At 38.4% G+C, this 21,197-nt stretch overlaps 1 protein-coding gene across 6 annotated transcripts in view; it reads right to left on the minus strand.

The window, feature by feature from the left end:
- Dock3 (dedicator of cytokinesis 3) overlaps window positions 1-21,197 on the minus strand; it is a 299,922-nt gene that overhangs the window by 103,385 nt on the left and 175,340 nt on the right. For all 6 annotated transcript variants that reach the window (XM_029542839.1, XM_021206339.1, XM_029542840.1 and 3 more), the window contains exons 12-14: window positions 19,923-20,070; window positions 6,965-7,053; window positions 5,467-5,592 (exon numbers count right to left, since the gene is read on the minus strand). In XM_029542839.1, coding sequence (XP_029398699.1) covers window positions 5,467-5,592; window positions 6,965-7,053; window positions 19,923-20,070 — 363 coding nt within the window. The remainder of the gene's footprint in view (window positions 1-5,466; window positions 5,593-6,964; window positions 7,054-19,922; window positions 20,071-21,197) is intronic.

Here is a 21,197-nt window from a genome sequence, read left to right on the forward strand (position 1 = left end):
GTTTGAGCTTGAAGCCTCATTATCATGATAGGAATTGGCCTGAAATACTTCTTTAGGGTCCTTATACAGGAAGAGTTCTGAGAAGGCAGCACTGCTGTTCAGTCTCCAGAACCTTAGCAGGTAGGGGAGTACTCTGACAGTCTGGCCTCCCAAAATGTACATCCTAGTGACTCTGAAGAAACACTGTACATGGCATAGTAGTCTCCTTATTGATAACAGAATTTCTGTCTAGTTAAGACACCAGAACACTCTGATAACAAGATTATCTCCTGTTAAATACTAGAGCCTTGTTTGGGAGTTTGGGTTATATATATCACATGGTTCTGGCCTATCTGCAATTGCATCCTGGGAGACATGATCCATGAGATCCATACAGATTTGGTTATATGAACTGGCTCATATTCTATACTATAAAGAGATATGGCCAAAGCCTCATTTGGTAAAGACTAACCATAGTCCCATGAACACATCTATAGCAAATCAATCTAACACTGGACTTGTAACTAATTCTTTCACAAAACACTTGTTTGTATGTGTTTGCCCTTTTTATGAGCCTGTCTTAGCATAACTAAAGAGAAAACATTTTTGCTTTTCTGACTGTGTGGCTCAGAATAAGAACTACTCATTTTCTTTGTAATTACAGTAACATATCATGTCTATGTCTCATTTAAAAGTTCTTTCCTCTTTCTATACACTGAAGACTTGTTATTTTTAAATGTCCTCAGATCTTAATAAACACCCAAAGAAATATATGGTGTTTTAGATTACTCTGGCAGCTTCTCTTTTAGTTCTTGTCAGTTACCCAGGAAGGTGAGACTGATGAAGGATTAATAATGTCCATGACACCCCACCCCAGGATTGCAACATTCCATGAAACAAATGGTGATGGGAACAAAGCAAGCAATAAGCAGTCAGGACACACAAAATCAAGAACTTACACCCAACTATCTTCATCTCTGCATCACAAAGAAAGGGGCGAGAATGAGGGGGACAGCACAGAGAAAAACAAGAACAATTAAGACAAACAGGAAGAGAAAGAAACATCACTTGTAGGTCAGTGATGAAACATGCACTTTTTATTAAGGATCAAAGAAAATGACAAGAGTGTATTTACAGCACAAAGGCAAAAATCAGAGGCCCTTAGGAGGGCTGGTGAGTGTGCACAGCTGTTCTCTAATGTGCAAGTCCAGAGCAACCCAGGAACAATTCCTGCTGAACTTAGATCTGACTCAGCAGGAACAAACTACTCACACCCAATGCAGAGTACTTTCTAAGTTATGGTACACTCTCTCTTTTAGTTTGAATTTAAATTTCATTTACTGTTATTGTGAGTGTGTATGCATGTATGATGTGTGTATGAGTATGGGTTTATGGGAGCTCTGATATATGTGTAGAGGTCAGAGGACAACTTTCAGGAGTTCCATCGTGGGTTCTGGGGATCAAACTCAAGACTTATGCAGCAAGTACTTTTACTCCATGAACCATCTGGCCAGCCCTAAAACATGGTTCTTTCAAAAACTTTTTTTTTAATTTTTAAATGTGTTTGTGTATGTGTGTGTGTGTACATGCATGCACATATGTACCTTTATGTCTTTGAAACCACATGAGAGAGTCAGATGCCCTGAAGCTGTAGTTAGAGTACTTATGACCCATACAACATGAGAACTGGGAACTGAAGTCCAGCCTTCTCCAAGAGCAGTGAATACCATTAATCACTGAACCATCTCTCAGTCCTAAGACACAGTTCTTAAAGAGGTTCCCAAACCAGTACGACCATTACCTAAGGGCTGGTAAGAAATCAAACTGCTAGGCCCTGACTCAAAAACTCATTAACAATTGAGGTGGCTACAATAATCTATTTTCCTAAGTCTTGCAAGTTATTCTGATTCACATTAACAGTAAAAAGCCATTGCTTTGGGGGAAGACTTATTCTAGTTAGAACAATATACTAATGCGTAAGTGGACTTTTATATTAAGATAGAAGACCAACTAGTTTGAAACTTGACCCACATCAACTAGAGACTAAATACCCTTAGAAATTCAAGGCTTTAAACCACTGTACTTCTCACAGACCCACAGAAGAATTCTGGAATTCCACTAACCTCAGGACACAGGCTTTCTAGGAAAGATATAAGAGGCACATAGCTGCTGGCTCAAGTATGGTCTAGAGGAAGGGTACGGCAGCTTCTTCAACAGGATACTTGAAGCATGTTACAGTACACTGGCTGCCAGAATTCTCTGAGGCATTATTGTGACTAGATGCTGACCCATGAGTCCTGGGGAATGATATGAATCTACTTGTTCCCCTGGAACATCTGTCCTAACCCAGTCTTTCCTACTCATCATCTTTTTAGAACACAGGGAAGGACTAAGGATGTGCTATAGAGTCACTAGCTTTTGTACTGGATAAAAATAATCATGAAGAAAGGAGAAAACAAAAACTATTGTGATTATCCAATAAAAGGTGTTATGTGCTTAGTTTAAAATAAATGAAGAGATAGCTTAGTTGGTACAGCACTACCTGCACAAGGATGAGAGCCTAAATTCAGATCCCTAGTGCCATGTAAAAAGCCATACGCAGCAGCATGTGTCTGTAAGTCTGCAGTGGAAAGCATGGAGACACAAGTTTCCCAAGGCTTGCTTGCCAGCTGGCCTAGACAACCGGTGAGCTCCAGGTTCAGTGACAAGCCTTGTCTCAAAAACAAGTGACAGAAAATACTTAGTGTTAACCTTTGGCTTCTATGTAAACATATATGTACACAGACATATGAAAACAAACAAACAAACACACACACACACACACACACACACACGTGTGCGCGTGCGTGAAAGAACTATGAGCTAGGTGTGGTAGGGGCAACCTGTAACAACACCCACCTGACATGTGTATAAACTCTCATGGAAAGCAATGAAGAGATGTCAGAAAGACCATTTCAGAGATGACATGTGAGATACGTGGGCCAGAGTCTGGCTTAACTCCTCCATGCAGCTCTATCTAGCACCATGTTTTGACAGGGCTCTATCTGGGCCAGCCCAACAGAAATAGACCTCTCCATATGAGTATCTGGTAGTTTCTGCCAAATGGTGGGTACTTTAAAAATAAGGATCACAGCTTATGAGTAATTCTAATTTTTCATTTACTATAATTTCTCAGACTTTAATGTTGATAAGCTCACAGTTACTGACATAGTTTCTTTTCTGTTCTTGTGCCATGTGTCCATGTGTCAAGAAGATGAAGTTGCAACTTCTTGTAAGTTGGCCAGTACTGGGAAGCTGAGGAACTTTTGCAATCCAGGCACAATATTCTCTTAGAAGAAGAATGCCGGGCTGGTGAGATGGCTCAGTGGTTAAGAGCACTGACTGCTCTTCCAAAGGTCCTGAGTTCAAACCCCAGCAACCACATGGTGGCTCACAACCATCTGTAATGAGATTGGATGCCCTTTTCTGGTGTGTCTGAAGACAGCTACAGTGTACTTACATATGATAAATAAATAAATAAATAAATCTTAAAAAAAAAAAAAGAGAGAGAGTGCCTAGTTCCAGAAGGAGGGGTGGAAGGACTTATAACTCTCCAAGACTTTTCTTCCTACAGTTATTGTTCCCAAGACAGACCAACCACAATACACAAACACGTGAGTGCACATACTCATGGGCACACAGACATGGACATACATGTATGCAAGTGTATACACATACATACACATGCAACTGCTTAAAAGAGAAGCACTCTACTTGTTGCCTGAGCTATCTCCTAGTCTTAATGTACAATTTTTTTTTCTGTTTTTTCGAGACAGGGTTTCTCTGTATAGTCCTGGCTATCCTGGAACTCACTCTGCAGACCAGGCTGGCCTAAAACTCAGAAATCCACCTGCCTCTGCCTCCCGAGTTCTGGGATTAAAGGTGTGCGCCACCACGCCCAGCTTATGTTCAATTTTTGACTGAGTTTATTTCTTTCCAGATTCTGGTTAGTTAGTTTTAATTCCAAAAGCTATTAGGAAATTAATGTCCAAATAGTCTACAAACACACTTAGAAGAAAGGAAGGACGTAAAGGACTCACATAATTCCACAGTTAGCACCTGACATCTAACTCTGAAAGGTTGTTAGATCCATTTTGGTAAGCCTCTATTCTCCTTTCAAAACCATGGCTGCAAAGCTAGAGACTGTTGTTTGAGCTTTTCTTTCTCTGATTATGGGTATAGACAGGTCTGAAGAATGGGATCAGAAAAGTATAGGAGTATTCCAAAGGGATACTCACCTGTACAACAGACAGATGGAGGCCCTTCATAAGCATGAAGTCTCCTAGCACTTAGCAATAAACAGAATTGATCTAGCTGGCCTAAATTTGCCATCCAAAGAGCCCCCTGTGTTCCTGAGCAGGAAATAAAGGCTGTGCACAGCAGCTTGCTCTGCACTCAGTGTCCATGGGGAGGGAATGAAGGTAATATAAAATAAATCTGGGCAAGATGGAGTAGCTGGAAGGCAGCAGAACCCACTTTGTGGGCCTTCTTTATGCTTAAGTCACATTCATCTTTGGGTGAATATTGGTGAATGTTTCTAACAAGAGGATTAGTGAAGAAGCAAGAAGAACTAACAGATGACATCTGCAGTAGTGACAATTCAGTCCATCCTGACCTGGCTCTTCTCAGTAAAACAAGATTTGTACAAGGAATTCAAACTCAACTGAGGGTTGGTCTGCCTCTCCCAGATTGTATCTAGACAACCAGGAATTTGCCTAGTCAGAGTCCCTATGTCTTCACATCTTGATTATCAAACTCCCTGCCATCAATCACTACCCAGCCCTTTCCCATCTAAGAGCAGCTTCAGCTCTAGCAGCCTATTTGAATCTACCTCAGTCCACTCAGTAGACAGCATGAGCCTAGTATTTATTTACCTAGTAGAGCATACCTGAGAGGCAATGTATCCCTACTTTCTCCCCTGGACTTTCATAGATACCAAGAAAAGGACCAGGCAGTAATATGTAGAGCACCTAAATCTGTGTATACTGTTTGTGTGATATATTTTCTGTTACATTAAAATGTACCTGTAATTCCTACATGAATGACAGTCTCTGATAGTGTAAGCACATATTTTGATAAATTACACCTCTTAAGCAGGAAATTCTTGCACAGTAATCCTCAGCTAGGGAATGTGATGGAAGATGTGGTTACAAAAACACATCTCTTTGAAAAAATTTCATGTTGATATTATTATCACCCAAAATCCCCAAAGCCTATCTCTGAACTGTCTGTCGCACTGTACTGAGGAACATGGTATGGGCTTCTGGTAAAGAATAAATGCTTATAAAACCCAGAGGTCTACTGCTGGAAAGTACACTCAGCCACCTGACTTGGGAGGCAGAGACTTAAATAGCTCACGTGAATGGCCTACCACCTGCTTCAGAAAGGAGCACTAAACTCCATTCTGTAAATATACCTCCCTCCCCATCCCTAAGCAGTTCTTCCTACCTGGCATAATAACATCAGGAAATCCCAATTTTCTTGTAATCGCTAATCCTCTATTAAATATCATGGGATTTTCTCTCCGGATCTGTTCCATGTCACCACGAAAAAGCTGAAGGGAAATAATAAGACCTACAGAAACAAAATATTTTCTTATTCAGAACCACACATCTACCCGCTGCATAGTACTAAGAAAGACAGCAAGTTTGTTCTCTTTTCCATCACTCCTGCCACAGTGCTAGAGTTAGAACCTAAGATTACATGTTGGACAAGCACATTATCATTAACCTACACCATTGCCCTGATAGTTTTCTTAGAAAAATAATCAAAATAGAAAATATTACTTATTTTGAAGAAGCACAAACAGAAAGATAAAAAAAAAAATAAGGCAATTTCAACATCACAGAAAATTAGTCCACAGACAGACTAAAGTCACAGAGACTGAGGTGTTGTCTCCTTTCAGCTCCTCCGCACCCTGCCTAGGTCTACCAGTTCCCACACAATTCAGAACACTGTGGATGAACTATACAAGCTGTGCATTCATGAACTTAGACAAACTGCAAGGCCCTAGGTTTAACATCCAATGCTGTCAAATGATAATAATAAAACCATGAAAGAAGTTCTCAGGACTCACATACTATAGATTTAGAGAAATTAATTGGTCCTCAGTGAAGGTCTCAACCTTTGTAGTCTCTGCTATAGATCTCCTTTGAAGGCCTCCCACCTGGGAAATATCTACCAACAAGAAAACCTGCCAGGCTTTTTGGAGGTTTTATACTGTTATATAAAACTAATTTTTAATTTCCAACAAGTGCTATGAAGATTAAAAGAGAATTTAGGTAAAAGAGGTTATAAAATAATTTGAAGGTAGAAACTCAAGAACAACACTGTTTTATATAAAGTATATAATTACAACAGTTTATAAAAGCTCTTATGCGTTTAAGTACTAGTTTTAATTTAATATTCAACTTAGAAAACAATCCACAGTGTAAAGTTTCACTGAGATTCATATATAAATTATTTAAACATAGGTTAAAAAGAAGGTAAAAGAAAGGAAGTTGATTAAGGTGAAAGCTGCTTTCAAAGACTTGCTTTCCAGTCCCAGACTCTTCACTAAGTCATTACTGTCAGGCTTTCTTCATGATACTGACATTCAACAGGAACAGAAAGAAAATTGATACTGATATTTGTCTTTTTGTTAAAGAAAACAGACTTTGCAATGTAACAAACGTTAAAACACTTTTTTTCCCACTGGACTGGAGTTCAAGTTGGCAAAGTGTGTAGACTTTATTATTAAAATGATCAAACTATTTTAGTCAGCAGATGCTAAAAAGGTCTTAAGTGACTACATAAAGAAATACTACTAGGAAATTCCTAGGAAGGAAACAATGTGGATAGAAAAAAACTTTACACAGCACAGTCAATCAACACCAACCACTACAGTTGTTACAAATTAGCACATACAAATGCAACACAAAATTTTCTAGCCAAAGAAATACATCACCATGGCTGGCACTGGGGGCAGAATACTTGGTACTTGACTTTCGGATGATGTTCTCATGAATCTGGGTCCATTCACTCTCGTTGTTACATCTATAACAGAAGGACACATTTTTTTTTTTTAAAGGAGGACACATTTTATGGCTCATAAAAATTAGGGTACAGAGCTAAACAGAGGAATATCGAATGGCTGAGAAGCATTTAAAGAAATCTTCAATGTCTTTAGTCTTCAAGGAACTACAAATCAAAACAACCCTGAGATTCCATCTTATACCCATCAGAATGGCTAAGATCAAAAACTCAAAGCTATAGCACATGTTGGCAAGGATGTGGAGCAAGGGGAACAGTCCTTCAGTGCTGGTGGGAGTGCAAATGTGTACAACTATTTTGGAAATCAATCTGGCTGTTTCTCAGAAAATTGCAAATAGTTCTACCTGAAGACCCAACTATACTGCTCCTGGCCATACACCTAAAAAAATGTTCCACCATACTACAAGGACATGTGGTCCAGTATGTCTGTAGCAGTTTTATTCATAATAGCGAGATGCTGCAACCAACTCAGATGTCCTTCAGTTGAAGAATGGATACAGAAATTGTGGTTCATTTACACAGTGGAATATTATTTAGATCTTAAAAACAAGGACAACATAAGTGTTGCAGGCTAATGGATAAAACTAGAATATATTTTGAGTGGGGTAACTCAGACCCCAAAGGATATGCATGGTATGTCCTCACTGATAAGTGGGTATTAGTCATAAAATGCAGTTACCACGCTCCACTCTACAGACCCAAAGAAGCTAAACAAGAAGGAAGGCCCAAGCAAGGATGTTTAAATCTCACTTAGGAGAATAAAATAGTCATAGGAAGCAGATAGAGGAAGGTATCTAGGTGGGAGAGGACAGGGGAATGGAATGGGAAGGTTACAGTATCAGAGTGGGGAAAGACAGGAGAGAGACCCAGAGAGTCAGTGTTACACCCTGGTGGCACTTTATTAGATGGCCCAAATGTGACTGCTTCCTGAAATGTAAAACAAAACAAAACAACCCTAGTGGATATCACTTTATAGTGTCTATATAAGCTTTGAATAACTCCATTTAAGAAAAAAGGAACCAATGATGTTTTAATGGGTAATATGTAACTTAAGAGTGTACATACTGATCAATACAGGTTAGTGGAACCTCCCCTGAGCAAGCCAAGTTACCGGCAGCAGGTCCAAGAGACTCAAAAAAATTAACAGAAAAGCAAAACAATGTCATGCTTTACTTTTAATAAAATGAGAGTTTAAAGAATTTTTTTTAAGGTCAGTCCCACTCCTGCCTCTTCCCTCCCTATAGAGTTTCCTAGTAATCATATAGTCCTCTCAAGAATAGAAACATCCAGGCTTCAGTTATTTAGAAAAGTGAGACACCAAATGTGCAATCCATCTGCCAGTTTGAACAATTAGCGTCTCTGTTCTGTGCGGCTTTTTTTTTTTTTCTCAACACTTTTTATTCTCCTGGAGTAAGCATTTGTTGTTACCCAGCTGTCATTACACTACGCCTGGAGGGGAGGAAGTCTTTCTAAGGTTAGGCAATGTAGACACCATTTCGACCAGATGAGAAAATGAAAAGCTTTGGAGAACAGTGGCTCAAGAGCTCTGTGGCCTAGGGATAGAAAGCTTACCAGCAGCTATGGCTGGATTCCTGAACATTTGAGAACTGAAAGTTCCTTCTGAGGGACACAAGAGACTAGAGGAAGAGCATAATTCTGTTATATTCTGATGCTTGGTGACTCTATAAAGGGCAATTCAAAGAGAATAACCACAAATAAATCCTTCAATCTAAAGAAGATTCCAAGAAAATACAATGATATTTGGGTCATCTCTTGAAATTTTCATTGAACTCTCTAGAATTCTACCCTAAGCCCTGTTTACAGTTCTACCAAGTAGACAACACAGGATCTGTGAACAAAGACAACACACAGGATCCTAGTATTGCTTACTGATCACACACAAGCGCCCATTTCCAGAAAAAAAAAAAAAAACGCCAATATAAGCGTTATAGCAACATTCCATCTAGAAGTATGGGGAACCACAAGTTTCTGAGTGTCAGAGAGAGTTTAGAGGCCACTCACATGAAGGAGGCAAAAGACTAGATTCATTCTGCTAACAAGTCGGTGGGTTTTGGACTTCCTAGTCAGATCACTAAGCTTCATGTGCTCCCAACTGTTTTGATGAATGAGTCAACAGAGTTCTGAGGGAAACTTATGCTTACAGAATTCCTTCTAAACAAAGAAGAAAGGAGAGTGCTTTAAAATAATTGTTTATGATTTATAATCCAGCTGGTAACAAACACTGAGAGGTGCTGGCAGCAGCGCGTGCAGGCCTTCCTGTCTGACTTGCATACTGCCTCATCTTGGTCATGTAGTCAGGACATCACAAGTGTCCAGCTGATGAGGGCTCCAAAAGACCTGCCTTGATAACTTCTTTTTTTCTTGACATCTTTCTAGGTTTATAAATTTAGCAGGTACTTTTTACACTTGATCACTTCATGACTTTCTATCTTATCTTCCTATTCTTCTAGCAGACTCCCTCAGTAATGACCAATGTTGTCATTACTCGCATATTTAGACAAAAATACTCTGTAATTTTAAATTACATAAGCCCCATTCTGGGCTAACAAACACATCATTTATATGCCCACACTTATTCACAAGCCATTAGTTTGGATTATTCATTAGTATAAAGAGAAAGTGAGTTATCAAGTTCAAGGAGTTGCACATACACTGGTTTCTTCACCTTCTATAGTTCTCCTTTCTTTCACATTTCTGACAAGCATAAAAAGTATTTCTGTAACATTTTATAAACATAAAAATAAAATATTAGCCCCTTTCTTAACTAGAAACCAATTCTGTCTTCATTGTAATATACTTAAATAAGCAATACTGTTTTAGCTTTAAAATACTTAGCATAATTAATAAACTTCATTTGCTCTTTAGAATACCATAATTCCTGCTTTACACAATACTGTTAGCCATGTTTGTTGGTGCACTGCTATATCCCAGAGCTGATGAGACTTACATGGTAAGGAGAAGCTTTATTGTCTTAGAACAGGAAAAGCACAGCCTCAAACGAGACAGAAGAGACTCTGAGCACACATTTTGTTCATCATCTGCTGCTTACAGATTCCTTATTAAAGGCCTCTTGCAGTTATGAACGTGGCCCCTGCTCCTCACTACACAGAGGCCATTATGCTAGGTAGACTCTTTCTATTTATCTACCTTCTTTATTTTGTAACAGCCTTACACCTATGGAAGAATTATAAAATATTACAAAAGGTTCATATATATCCCCATACTGTTTATCCAATTATCAACATTTTGTTATTATAGTACATTTGTCAAAATAACAAAGCAACATTTAAACCTTACAGTTAGATCTATTACCTAAGTCCATACTTTCTTCTCTACTCCACGTTTCCATCTATAAAGTCATGATCCATGATCCATGGTACCATGTCTCCTTAGATTCCTCAACTATGACCACCCTCAAACTTTCCTTTAGAATAACCTTGTGAGTCTTGAGGATAACTGTCGGTTATTTTATAAAGCTATAAACTGGTATGTGTGCAGGCTTTTCCTCACTAGGGAGGAAGACCACTAACAGTAATGTAATGACTAAGTGATATTTTATTAAATTATGTCAGAGACACATACTATTAACACAGCATTCCCTTTTAAAAATTTATTAATCTTATACATCATTTTAAACCACAGTTTACACTCCCTCCTTCACCCCCCTCCCTTTTCTCCTCTCCCCATCGAGTACTTCTTCAATTCTTTTCAGAAAAGGGCAGGCCTCCCACGGAATCTCAAACTTGGCATATCAAGTTGCAGTGAGACTAGTCACCCCCTCCATATTAAGGCTGGATGAGGTAACCCAGGAAGGGGAAATGGTCCAAAAATAGGCTAAAGTATTAGTGATAGCCCCCACTCTCACTGTTAAGAGTCCCAAAGGAAGACTAAGCTATACACCCATAACATATATGCACAGGACCTAGGTCAGACCCATGCAGGCACCTTGATTATCAGTTAATTTTTTTGTTGAAATTATGTGTGTGTATGTGTGTGTGGGGGGGGATATATGCACATGAGTGTGACCCATAGAGACTAGAGGTATGAAAACCCAGGAGCTGCAGTCAGAAGTAGTGGTCATATAACCTGAGTATTGGGAACTGAATTCTGGTTCTCTATAAGAGTATTCTATGTTCTTAAGCAATGAGCCATCCCTCCACTTCTGGCTTGCCAATTTGGATGCTAACTCGGCTCATGTGGCTGAAGCCTCTCTCTCTCTGTCTCTCCGTCTCTTTGTCTCTTTGTCTTTTCGTCTCACTGACTGTGTCTCTGTCTGTCTGTCTCTCTCTCTCCCCTCCCCCCTCTCTGTTTTAAATGTATTATTTTACTCTCCATCCCTAGCCCTCATCTTCCGCACTGTACCATTTAGAAAGAGATTTCATGCATATCTCCTCTTAAAAGAACAGTGGATTATGCATCTTGGGTTTAACATCTACATGCACTATCTGAGATCCTTCTAAACAGACCTGTTTCTTTTCTGCCAGTTACTTATTCAGTAATGTTTTATAATAATAATAATTTAGAGATAAGTTAAATAGCTTGAAATACAATTCAGTATTGCTTTACTTCTATCTTTGGTCACTGAGAGTTTACTCAGTTGGCTCTTCCTATGCTCCTCTAACATGTAACCCTTTATGCAACTTCTTTTTTAATCTTTTTTTAATTTATTATTTTCTTTATTTACATTTCAAATGCTATCCCGAAAGTTCCCTATACCCCCCTCCCTCTGCCCCTGCTCCCCTACCCACCCACTCCCACTACTTGCCCCTGGCCNTCCCCTGTGCTGGGTCATATAAAGTTTACAAGACCAAGGGGCCTCTCTTCCCAATGATGGCTGATTAGGCCATCTTCTGCTACATATACAGCTAGAGACTCCAGCTCAGGGGGTACTGGTTAGTTCATATTGTTGTTGCACCCACAGGGTTGCAGACCCCTACAACTCCTTGGGTACTTTCTCTAGCTCCTCCATTGGGGGCCCTGTGTTCCATCCAATAGCTGACTGTGAGCATCCACTTCTGTGTTTGCCAGGCACTGGCATAGCCTCACAAGAGGCCGCTATATCAGGGTCCCTTCAGCAGAATTTTGCTGGCATGTGCATTAGTATCTGGGTTTGGTGGCTGATGATGGGATGGATTCCCAGATGGGGTAGTCTCTGAATAGTCCATCCTTTCATCTTAGCTCTAAATTTTGTCTCTGTACCTATATCCTTTCATGGGTATTTTGTTCCTTATTCTAAGGAGGGATGAAATATCCACACAATGGTCATCCTTCTTGGTTTTGTGTTTTGCAAGATGTATCTTGGGTATTGTAAGTTTCTGGACTAATATTCACTTACCAGTGAGTGCATATCTAGTGACTTCTTTTGTGATTGGGTTACCTCGCTAAGGATGATATCCTCCAGATACATCCATTTGCCCAAGAATTTCATAAATTCATTGTAAAAAAATAGCTGAGTAGTACTCCATTGTGTAAATGTACCACAGTTTCTGTATCCATTCCTCTATTGAGGGACATCTGGGTTCTTTCCAGCTTCTGGTTATTATAATTAAGGCTGCTATGAACATAGTGGAGCATGTGTCCTTATTACCAGTTGGAAGATATTCTGGGTATATGCCCAGAAGTGGTATTGTTGGGTCCTCTGGTAGTACTATGTCCAATTTTCTGAGGAACCGCCAGACTGATTTCCAGAGTGGTTGTACAACCTTGCAATCCCACCAGCAATGGAGGAGTGTTCCTCTTTCTCCACAACCTTGCCAGCATCTGCTGTCACTTGAATTTTTAATCTTAGCCATTCTGACTGGTGTGAGATGGAATCTCAGGGTTGTTTTGATTTGCATTTCCCTGATGACTAATGATGTTGAACATTTTTTCAGGTGTTTCTCAGCAATTCGGTATTCCTCAGTTGAGAATTCTTTGTTTAGCTCTGTACCCCATTTTTTAATGGGGTTATTTGAATTTCTGGAGTCCAGCTTCTTGAGCTCTTTGTATTTTATGCAACTTCTTGAACATTAAAAAATATTTATGAGCATTTACTCAGTTTGTTTCAGAATCATTTTGTATACTCTAATCCTTGGTTCATCTACTCTTCCAAAGATCCCTGGTTCCTTTAATTGAAGTATAGTATTCAAATACAAGAATTATGCTCTAAATGTGATCATTGTAACTGGAATATTGTTGCTTCTGGGCCTCTTCAACTGACAGAACAGGAAAATATGTGTGTGCATAAAACTTCATATTCTCTCTCTATATTTATAATATATAAAAATCTGTATATACAGAGATATTTATAAATAAGTCTATATGTAACCACCTGCCTATGTATTAAGATAGACAAGTTCATATTGACATCTCCAACTTCATTTCTATAACTCCACAGAGAATTCTAGGCTATACTTGTTTTGTTGTTATGATTTTTTTTTAAGAGACAGGGTCTCACACTGTAGTCTAGGCTGACTGACATATAGCTCAAGATTATCTTTCCTCATTCTCTTGAGGAATTAGAAGCATGTACCACCACATCTAGCTCATTGAGTTCTGAAAAAGAAAATGATTTTAAAATGAAAAGGAAGAGAAAAAGCACCAATAATATACTGAGCATTATAAGCCTCAGAAATATGAGAACAGACATAAGAAGTACCCAGCCAAAGAAAAAAGGCATTGAAAATGAAACAACAACAATCTAGGCAGAAGAAAGAACAAAGAACTCAGGATAGACTGACATACTGTGCAAGTCTCCAGAGGAAGGTGAAATGGAAATTAGCAGATTAAAACCCTATTCCTATATAGATAGTAATGATGGCTTCCAATGAGGGCTGAACTTGCTGAGGGACTTGTGTAGTATGTGGAGACCTATTTCATTGCTATGATTTAGGAGTAAAGGCTAACTTGATGAGGATGTATTAAAAGGCAAGCGACTAGTAATAAATATACTCACTGTGTATTTGAGGATGAGGATATGAGTGACATTAAATATAGGTTCAGGATAAAAAGCTATTCAAATCATTTTATTTTATTTTATTTTATTTAGATACTTCATCAGTATATTTTATCCAGTCACTAGGATATTTTGTAGAAAAAATTTAAATGTAAGAATTTATTAAATAATCAAATGATTCATGATTATAATGAAACATGATTATGTTATACCCAAATTATTTTGTAGATTCTAATTACTGATGTCAATAGTTTGTCTTCACTTATAAGATGCATGAAAGATATCATCATCTGTGTACTGTTGTGGTAGCCCATTTTCTTCAAAACAGGGACAACAAGCATAGACAACTAGTAGCATGTCCAGGAATTAAATTAGAGGGACAGGCAACTTTTATTTTCCACATGGGTTCTCCAAGCATTCAGAAGCACAGGGCAGGTGTGTAGGTTCAATAGAGTTCAAAACACTCACTCACTGAAGCTTATTTCATTATTTACTCCTTCTCTACTATTTTATTATCCTCTTCATTTCTGAGTATCTGATAAATATCCACTCATATTTTCCTGGGTAGGTAGCCCCCAAACATCATTTAAATATTTTAAGGGCTGTTAAGACCTATGAGTTTGCATTTTGAAGAATGCCTGTGAAAGGTCAATAACTGCTCCGTTCATTTCCAAAGTGAAGCCAACAGCACGGTGGTATTATCCTTTCAGATAAGGAGAGTAAGGTCGGACAGGAGTCCAAACATAGGTCTGGCTGGTCCCAAAGGCAGATAGGGAGAACAGGAGAGGCTGCAGAGCCTCACTCTCACGTCATGCTTCCATGCTCTTGTCTGCCTGATGTCAGCCAATATTCTCATCTTGTCGGCTTCCTTCTAATAGTAACTATTAAATTTTGGTCAAGATTTGAGATAACTGCTTTTAATACTGACTAAAATTTGATGTATTTATTTGTGGAATCTATTTAATTTTATTTAGCTAAAGTTCTTATGCTAGAAAAGGTGCAGTAACCTACATATTTAGGGACATCATTAATACTAATTTAGTTCATGATGCCTTTACCTTTAGTGTAAAAGGAGAAAGAGAAAAATTAGAAGGATGAATTTTAAAAAAACCACAGTCCTATAGAAACTACCTGACTAATCAAATGGAGTTGTAAAGACCAAGGTGATATAAATTGACCAATCTAACTTATTTTAGATGCATTCTCCTGACATGTATCTGCCCTCTATTGTCCAGATGGAAAATGTTTAGATCACAAACACATTTCTATGTCTCAACTAAAAATACATGTGCAAACCTCGTAAGGAAGAAACTGTGCTGTATTTGCTGTTGTTTATGTTAGAAGCCCCTCTTCTTACAGACCTAATGCCATGCTGAGAAATGTGGGCAGTTTGAGCTGGAGGAGCTGCCAAGTGCATGGCCAAACTAAGTCCTTTCTGGTAATCTAAAATTGATGAGAAACTACCATCATCTGAGCAGGCCTTTTGTGCTAGGCAGTGTATGTGTAAGGTAAGTAGGTTAACATGCCAAATGTTTACCAGTGTGCCTGAATGTGGCAAATAGTCAAGTGTTACCTGTCATGGTTATTTTATGGACATTATTGTATAAGATTTAGTCATTAGTCTTTCGAAACAGGTCCCATGATCTCCACCTTGGAGTAATAGAACTGAGGTTCAGAGAGGCATATGGTAGGCTCAAAGTCAAACAGCTGTCCCATGAGTCTCTATCACTCAACTTCTAAATGGAGGCTCTTGCCAGTATAATACATGCAAACTTGAAATGGGAAACAAAAATGTGCTGACACATTAAGAAGTTAAGAGGAGTTGGGTTCAAATCCTAGCTCTATCTTCTGCTGTTATGACACCAGGAACCAATTAACATCAATTTACTCCTCTAAAATGGCAGTTACAATAAGGATCTCTCTTGATTACTTTGATCAAGTCATAGTGTTCTCAAACAAGAGAGCAACATTAAGGAATCAAAGAATACATCAAAAAGCAACCCTATGGGAACAAAAACTATGTTCCTTGGAAAATCTTGTCAGTTAATGCAGAAAGTAGTTCTACTTACAGCAAAGCCATAATGGTATGGCTACATATGATGAATTCATGACTTTTTCATAAAATGTGAGAAAGGAGAATAACCAACACTTCACAATTTGACAGAGTGTGAGGCAGAGTATACAATTCACAATAAATTTTTATATAACAAGTAATATAAAATATATATTTGTATCATTCATTTTATTACAACTGTCCCTCTATGAATGCTCGTTTAAGCTTTTGTCATTGTAAAACTGGACAGTGGTCATCAAATGCTCAGAATCTTCTTGTATTTGGTCAAATTCATTACTTATGATACCCATCCCTTCCAAATATTTAGTTCCTGGCACTCTTTGTCTTTAGTTTCCTAAAGCCTAACATGTTTTTTATCCTGCTTGTGACCCTTTATCCTTCTAGGTAAGAAGTAACAGGATATTTTTATTAAACCGAAATGCATATGATGATTATTTTTGATTATTTATGGTAAGGTATTTGACTCAGAAAACCACCTAGTTTTCCTGTTTCAGTTTCTTCTTACCATTTTATTAAAAGGATGTGGTTCCCAACGGACTCAGACAGATGCAGACATCCACAGCCAAACAGTGGATGGAACTTGGGAACTCTTTTTGTCAAGTAGTAAAATTAGTTTTATTGTTTATAAACACCGAGCAATAACTATATCATAGTAGGTAACATGGTTTTTTTTTTATTTTATTTATTTGCATTTCAAATATTATCCCTCCTTCCAAGTCCTTCCCAGAGTCCTTCACCCCAACCCCCCTTCACTTTGCCTCTGAGAGAGTGCCACATACTCACCCTTGGGGACATCTATGGAAAAATAGAAGGAAGGATTGCAGCCCCTAAGGGGATAGGAACTCCACAGGAAGACCAACAGAATCAACTAACCTGGACCCTTGGGGCTCTCAGAGACTAAACCACCAACCAAAGAACATACTCAGGCTGGACCTAGGCCTCCCCACACATATGTAGCAGATGTGTAGCTTGGCCTTCATGTGGGTCCTGAACAACTGGAATGGGAGCTATCTCAAAAGCTGTTACTTGTATGTGAGATATGTTCTAGCTGGGCTGCCTTGTCTGGCCTCAGTGGAAGAAAAAGCCTCTAGCATCACAGACACTTGAAGTACCAGGCTGGGGGCGATCTCCAGTGGGTCTCACCCACTCAGAGGAGAAGGGGAGGTAGGGAATGGGTGAAGGATTGTGGGAGGAGTGACCAGGAAGTGGAGAGTGAACAAGCAGGATGTAAAGTGAGTAAGCAATACATAAATTAGTTAATTAATTTAAGAAGATATGGTAATTTGCCACATACACATATGGCATTTAGAAATACTACAAAGCATAGCACTGGCCTTGGCAGAGACATGCGGTTTGAGTTTTCTCTAGTAAAGGTTGAGTCTGCTCAATAAGGAGAATGTTAACAACAAAACAGATAATTTTGCCCATTACTGATTAAGTCTGCAGAACAGATTTTCATACTTAGAAAATTCTATCATAGCAAAGGCTAAAGTACTTTTAGAAATTAGTAAAGCCTTTAGGTTTATGATGAAATTGAACCCACAAACGTCACCTGAAATGCACTGAAACATTTTCCTTTTGCTGAGGGCTAGGCTCAATAAGATGACACAGATTTAAGTTACTCATTCTCCAAGGATTCCAGTGCATGAAAAATCAACTTCACAACCCGACATTAGGGGATCTGTTTGACAGTCTTGTAACCTCTTCAAGGGGAAAAGTCATCCTACATCTTAACTTGTTACTCTTTTAAAAGGTAAAAATAACTATTCCTTTCTATAAACACAGCTTTCTTTGGCTTTTTAGGACTGACGCAACTCTAGGAAGGAGCTAAGAGTAGACTTTTTACAAAGTGGCACACTGGTCCTGAAAGCTGTTTGTAAGCCTCCTAGCAGGATGTCAGAAGGGATGCAGCGCAAGTACAGTAAGACTCTACTAAAGCAAGGATTACTACTAAATACAGACACATACCTTTTGCACCATCCTTCAGCCCTTCGCATTTTGAAAGGAATATAATGGAATAAGATGGTGATAACAACAACCTTGGATTTCTGTTTACTCATTTTTAAGGGCAAGTATGTGAAGAAGTAGGCTTTACCACCCACCAAAGAAGAAACTCAGTATTTTTAGAAACTCTGACTCATATACTAAGAAGAAAGCTAGACAACTGTTTCTTTGTAAATGACTACTTCCACGAAAGATTTTCAACCTATAAGTTCTGCAACTCCACCAACAGAGCTGAAAAAATACATACCAAATATATTTGAAGTTTTATTTTGAAAATAATTAAATGTACTTGAGTATAGAAAGTCCTGAATTACGGTTAATTATAAATTAAGTTCATTCAATATCTGAGTCAAACAAAACAGATAAAACAGGAAAATGTACATAGAATATTATGGGAAAATTTTATTAACAAGATGACTGGCAATATTTAGCTTAATTTGGGAAAATGATACAATGTTAAAGCTAACAGAGAACTGTATGTATGTATGTATGTATGTATGTATGTATGTATGTATGTATTTATTTATTTATTTTTGAGTGAACAGAAATAAGGGCTGTAGTTAAAAGCCCTGGCTATGCTTGCAGAGGACCTGGGTTTGATTCCCAGCACCCACATGGTGGCTTAAAGTCATTTCAGGGAATGGATCCAAACCCCTCTTCTGACCTCTGCAAATGCCAGGCATAATATGATATACTTACATACATGCAGAAAAACATTCATAGACATGAAATAAGATAAATATTAAAAATGATCAGTTATAGACTTGTTTTAGGAACTTAGTAAAGCAGGGCACAGTCAGGTGTGACTGCAATCCCACCAAGCAGGAAGCCGAGACAGGAGGATCATTATTAGCTAGAAGCCAGCTTGGAACACACAGTGAGTCCCAAGCTTGCTGGAATTACTGTTGCAAAAACATCCTCATTTTTTTTAAAAAAAAAAAAAAAAGCAAAACAAAAACTCACCAAATTCACCACTAATTATTTTTAAGACTACAATTTATTTCTGGATTCCCAATAAGCAAAGATAGTCTATATATTCCTGTTCTATGTTTCTTCTATTAGTTCCTTTTCTATTTCTACTGCTGAGCAAGGACCATGAGGAGAGGGAATTCATCTGTAAGTCAGATCCCCTGGTTGAGAAGTACTAAAAACAGTCCCATGCCATGTTGGATGTGACAAAGAGATTTGTGGGAGCAGAAAAGAAGAATAAGGTGTTAGGTACTCAAAAGTGTTGGCTTTTCCTCAAATATATCACAACCTGATTCATAATAATTCTTTTAAATAATTTACATTCTTGGCTAGCTCAAAAGCAGTAACTGGTGGTAAGGACTACATAAAGAAGACTTCTGCTGGGCACTGGTGGCGCACGCCTTTAATCCCAGCACTCGGGAGGCAGAGGCAGGTGGAATCCTGAGATCAAGGCCAGCCTGGTCTACAGAGTGAGTTCCAGGACAGCCAGGGCTACACAGAGAAACCCTGTCTCAAAAACAACAAACAAACAAAAAAAATCTTTTGTATCTAAGATACATTTAGCTTTTCTGTAAGTATACAATAAAGTTGGCTTATTATACAGAGAAAATTAATATTACAGTATGAACAAGAAATGGGTACTATCAGACTTTCACTTTAGGATAAAAGGTTCCAAGTTCAGATGTTTTAGTAACTAGGAAATATAGCAAAAATAAAATTTCCAGAGCCTCTGAAACCTTAGACCAAAATCTTTGCTTTCCCACTAACCTCCCTATACTAGATATGTTAAGTCTACGTTCACACGACTTGAGAACTGCTATTCTCGGGGCATGCTGCAAATCATTACTCCTGTCATGTAGGATTACTCACGTGTAAACCTTAAGAACAAAATCCTTTTCTTCTTTCAATTCTGTTAGTGACTGTAGAACATCCAGAATGCTTAGAACCGCACAGCCATATGGTCGCCTGTAGTGCAGGTGAGCAGGACCCTTTTTGGAGTCATTCAGGAGCATTCGGCCTTAGGTACAGCAGAAAATAGCAATTACACAGAGAATCCAGGCTCCTTTCTAACATCTTCTAATTATCATCCAGTGACATCAGAGCTACAGGTACCTAACAGATCCTCTAAGAAGAGCAAGGAGCTGAAGTAAGTCACCTAAGGATATCTATGTACACGTACACCCAAATTAACCTCTGGCCTAAGCCCATTTTCTGTGTCACAAACCCCTTTTCTGTGTTATATTCAATGAACGCCAACCATGCATTTATTAATCATATAAAAATAAGAATGATTTGATGAATTTCTTAGAAAAATCAGCCTGTTGCCAGATTTAAGCTTGATGGCCATACTAATGACAGAACTTCAGTACTTTTAACTACACTCATCAACTGTATACACAGGAAAAGAGGACACTATGTTCTTCTTCTGCTGAACCTCTGTGGAAGTGAGAGAAATCTTGGTTGTGGACCGCTGCTTACTCCTCCAAGTGAGCAAGTCTGTGCCAACAGTGATACAAGGTTTCAACAAATGCTTTATGAAGGCAAAATACTTGTTATATTGTCAAAGGATTAAACATATTTTTGACAAAATGGCACACCATATTCTAGAACTTATACTATATAGGAAAATGTGGTTAGTCATACCACCCAAACCTGAAATATGTACGGATAATCCAACAATGGAACAGTAGTGAAAAGCTACTTTCTTTCATCTCAGTTGGAGTAGAAATGACCTGCTACTCATCTGCAGTGGTGAAAATGACTTTAATGTTGAGGGAAATGGCACAAGTGCATATTTTGGACAGAAACTACAACAAAGAGCAAATATCACCTGTTCACTAGCTGGCACTCTAGTATCTTTGTAAAAAGTTCTGGAGGGAAAAGACAGACACAGAAGCAGGCAATAGGATAGGAAAAACGTGAAAAAGGATATTACTTAAAATACAAAGTTTGAGTCCAAAAGCAAGAAGGAACAGAAGATCTCAAATGGGGAAAACATGTATGCATTTGTATCAAATCCAGCTACTGCAGCAGCTGAGCTTAGAGGCAAAGCTGAAAGAAAGAAAGAAAGAAAGAAAGAAAGAAAGAAAGAAAGAAAGAAAGAAAGAAAGAAAGAAAGAAAGAAAGAAAGAAAGAAAGAGAGAG

This window comes from Mus pahari, chromosome 10, assembly GCF_900095145.1.
Source record: "Mus pahari chromosome 10, PAHARI_EIJ_v1.1, whole genome shotgun sequence".
NCBI classification, from domain to species: Eukaryota; Metazoa; Chordata; class Mammalia; order Rodentia; family Muridae; genus Mus; species Mus pahari.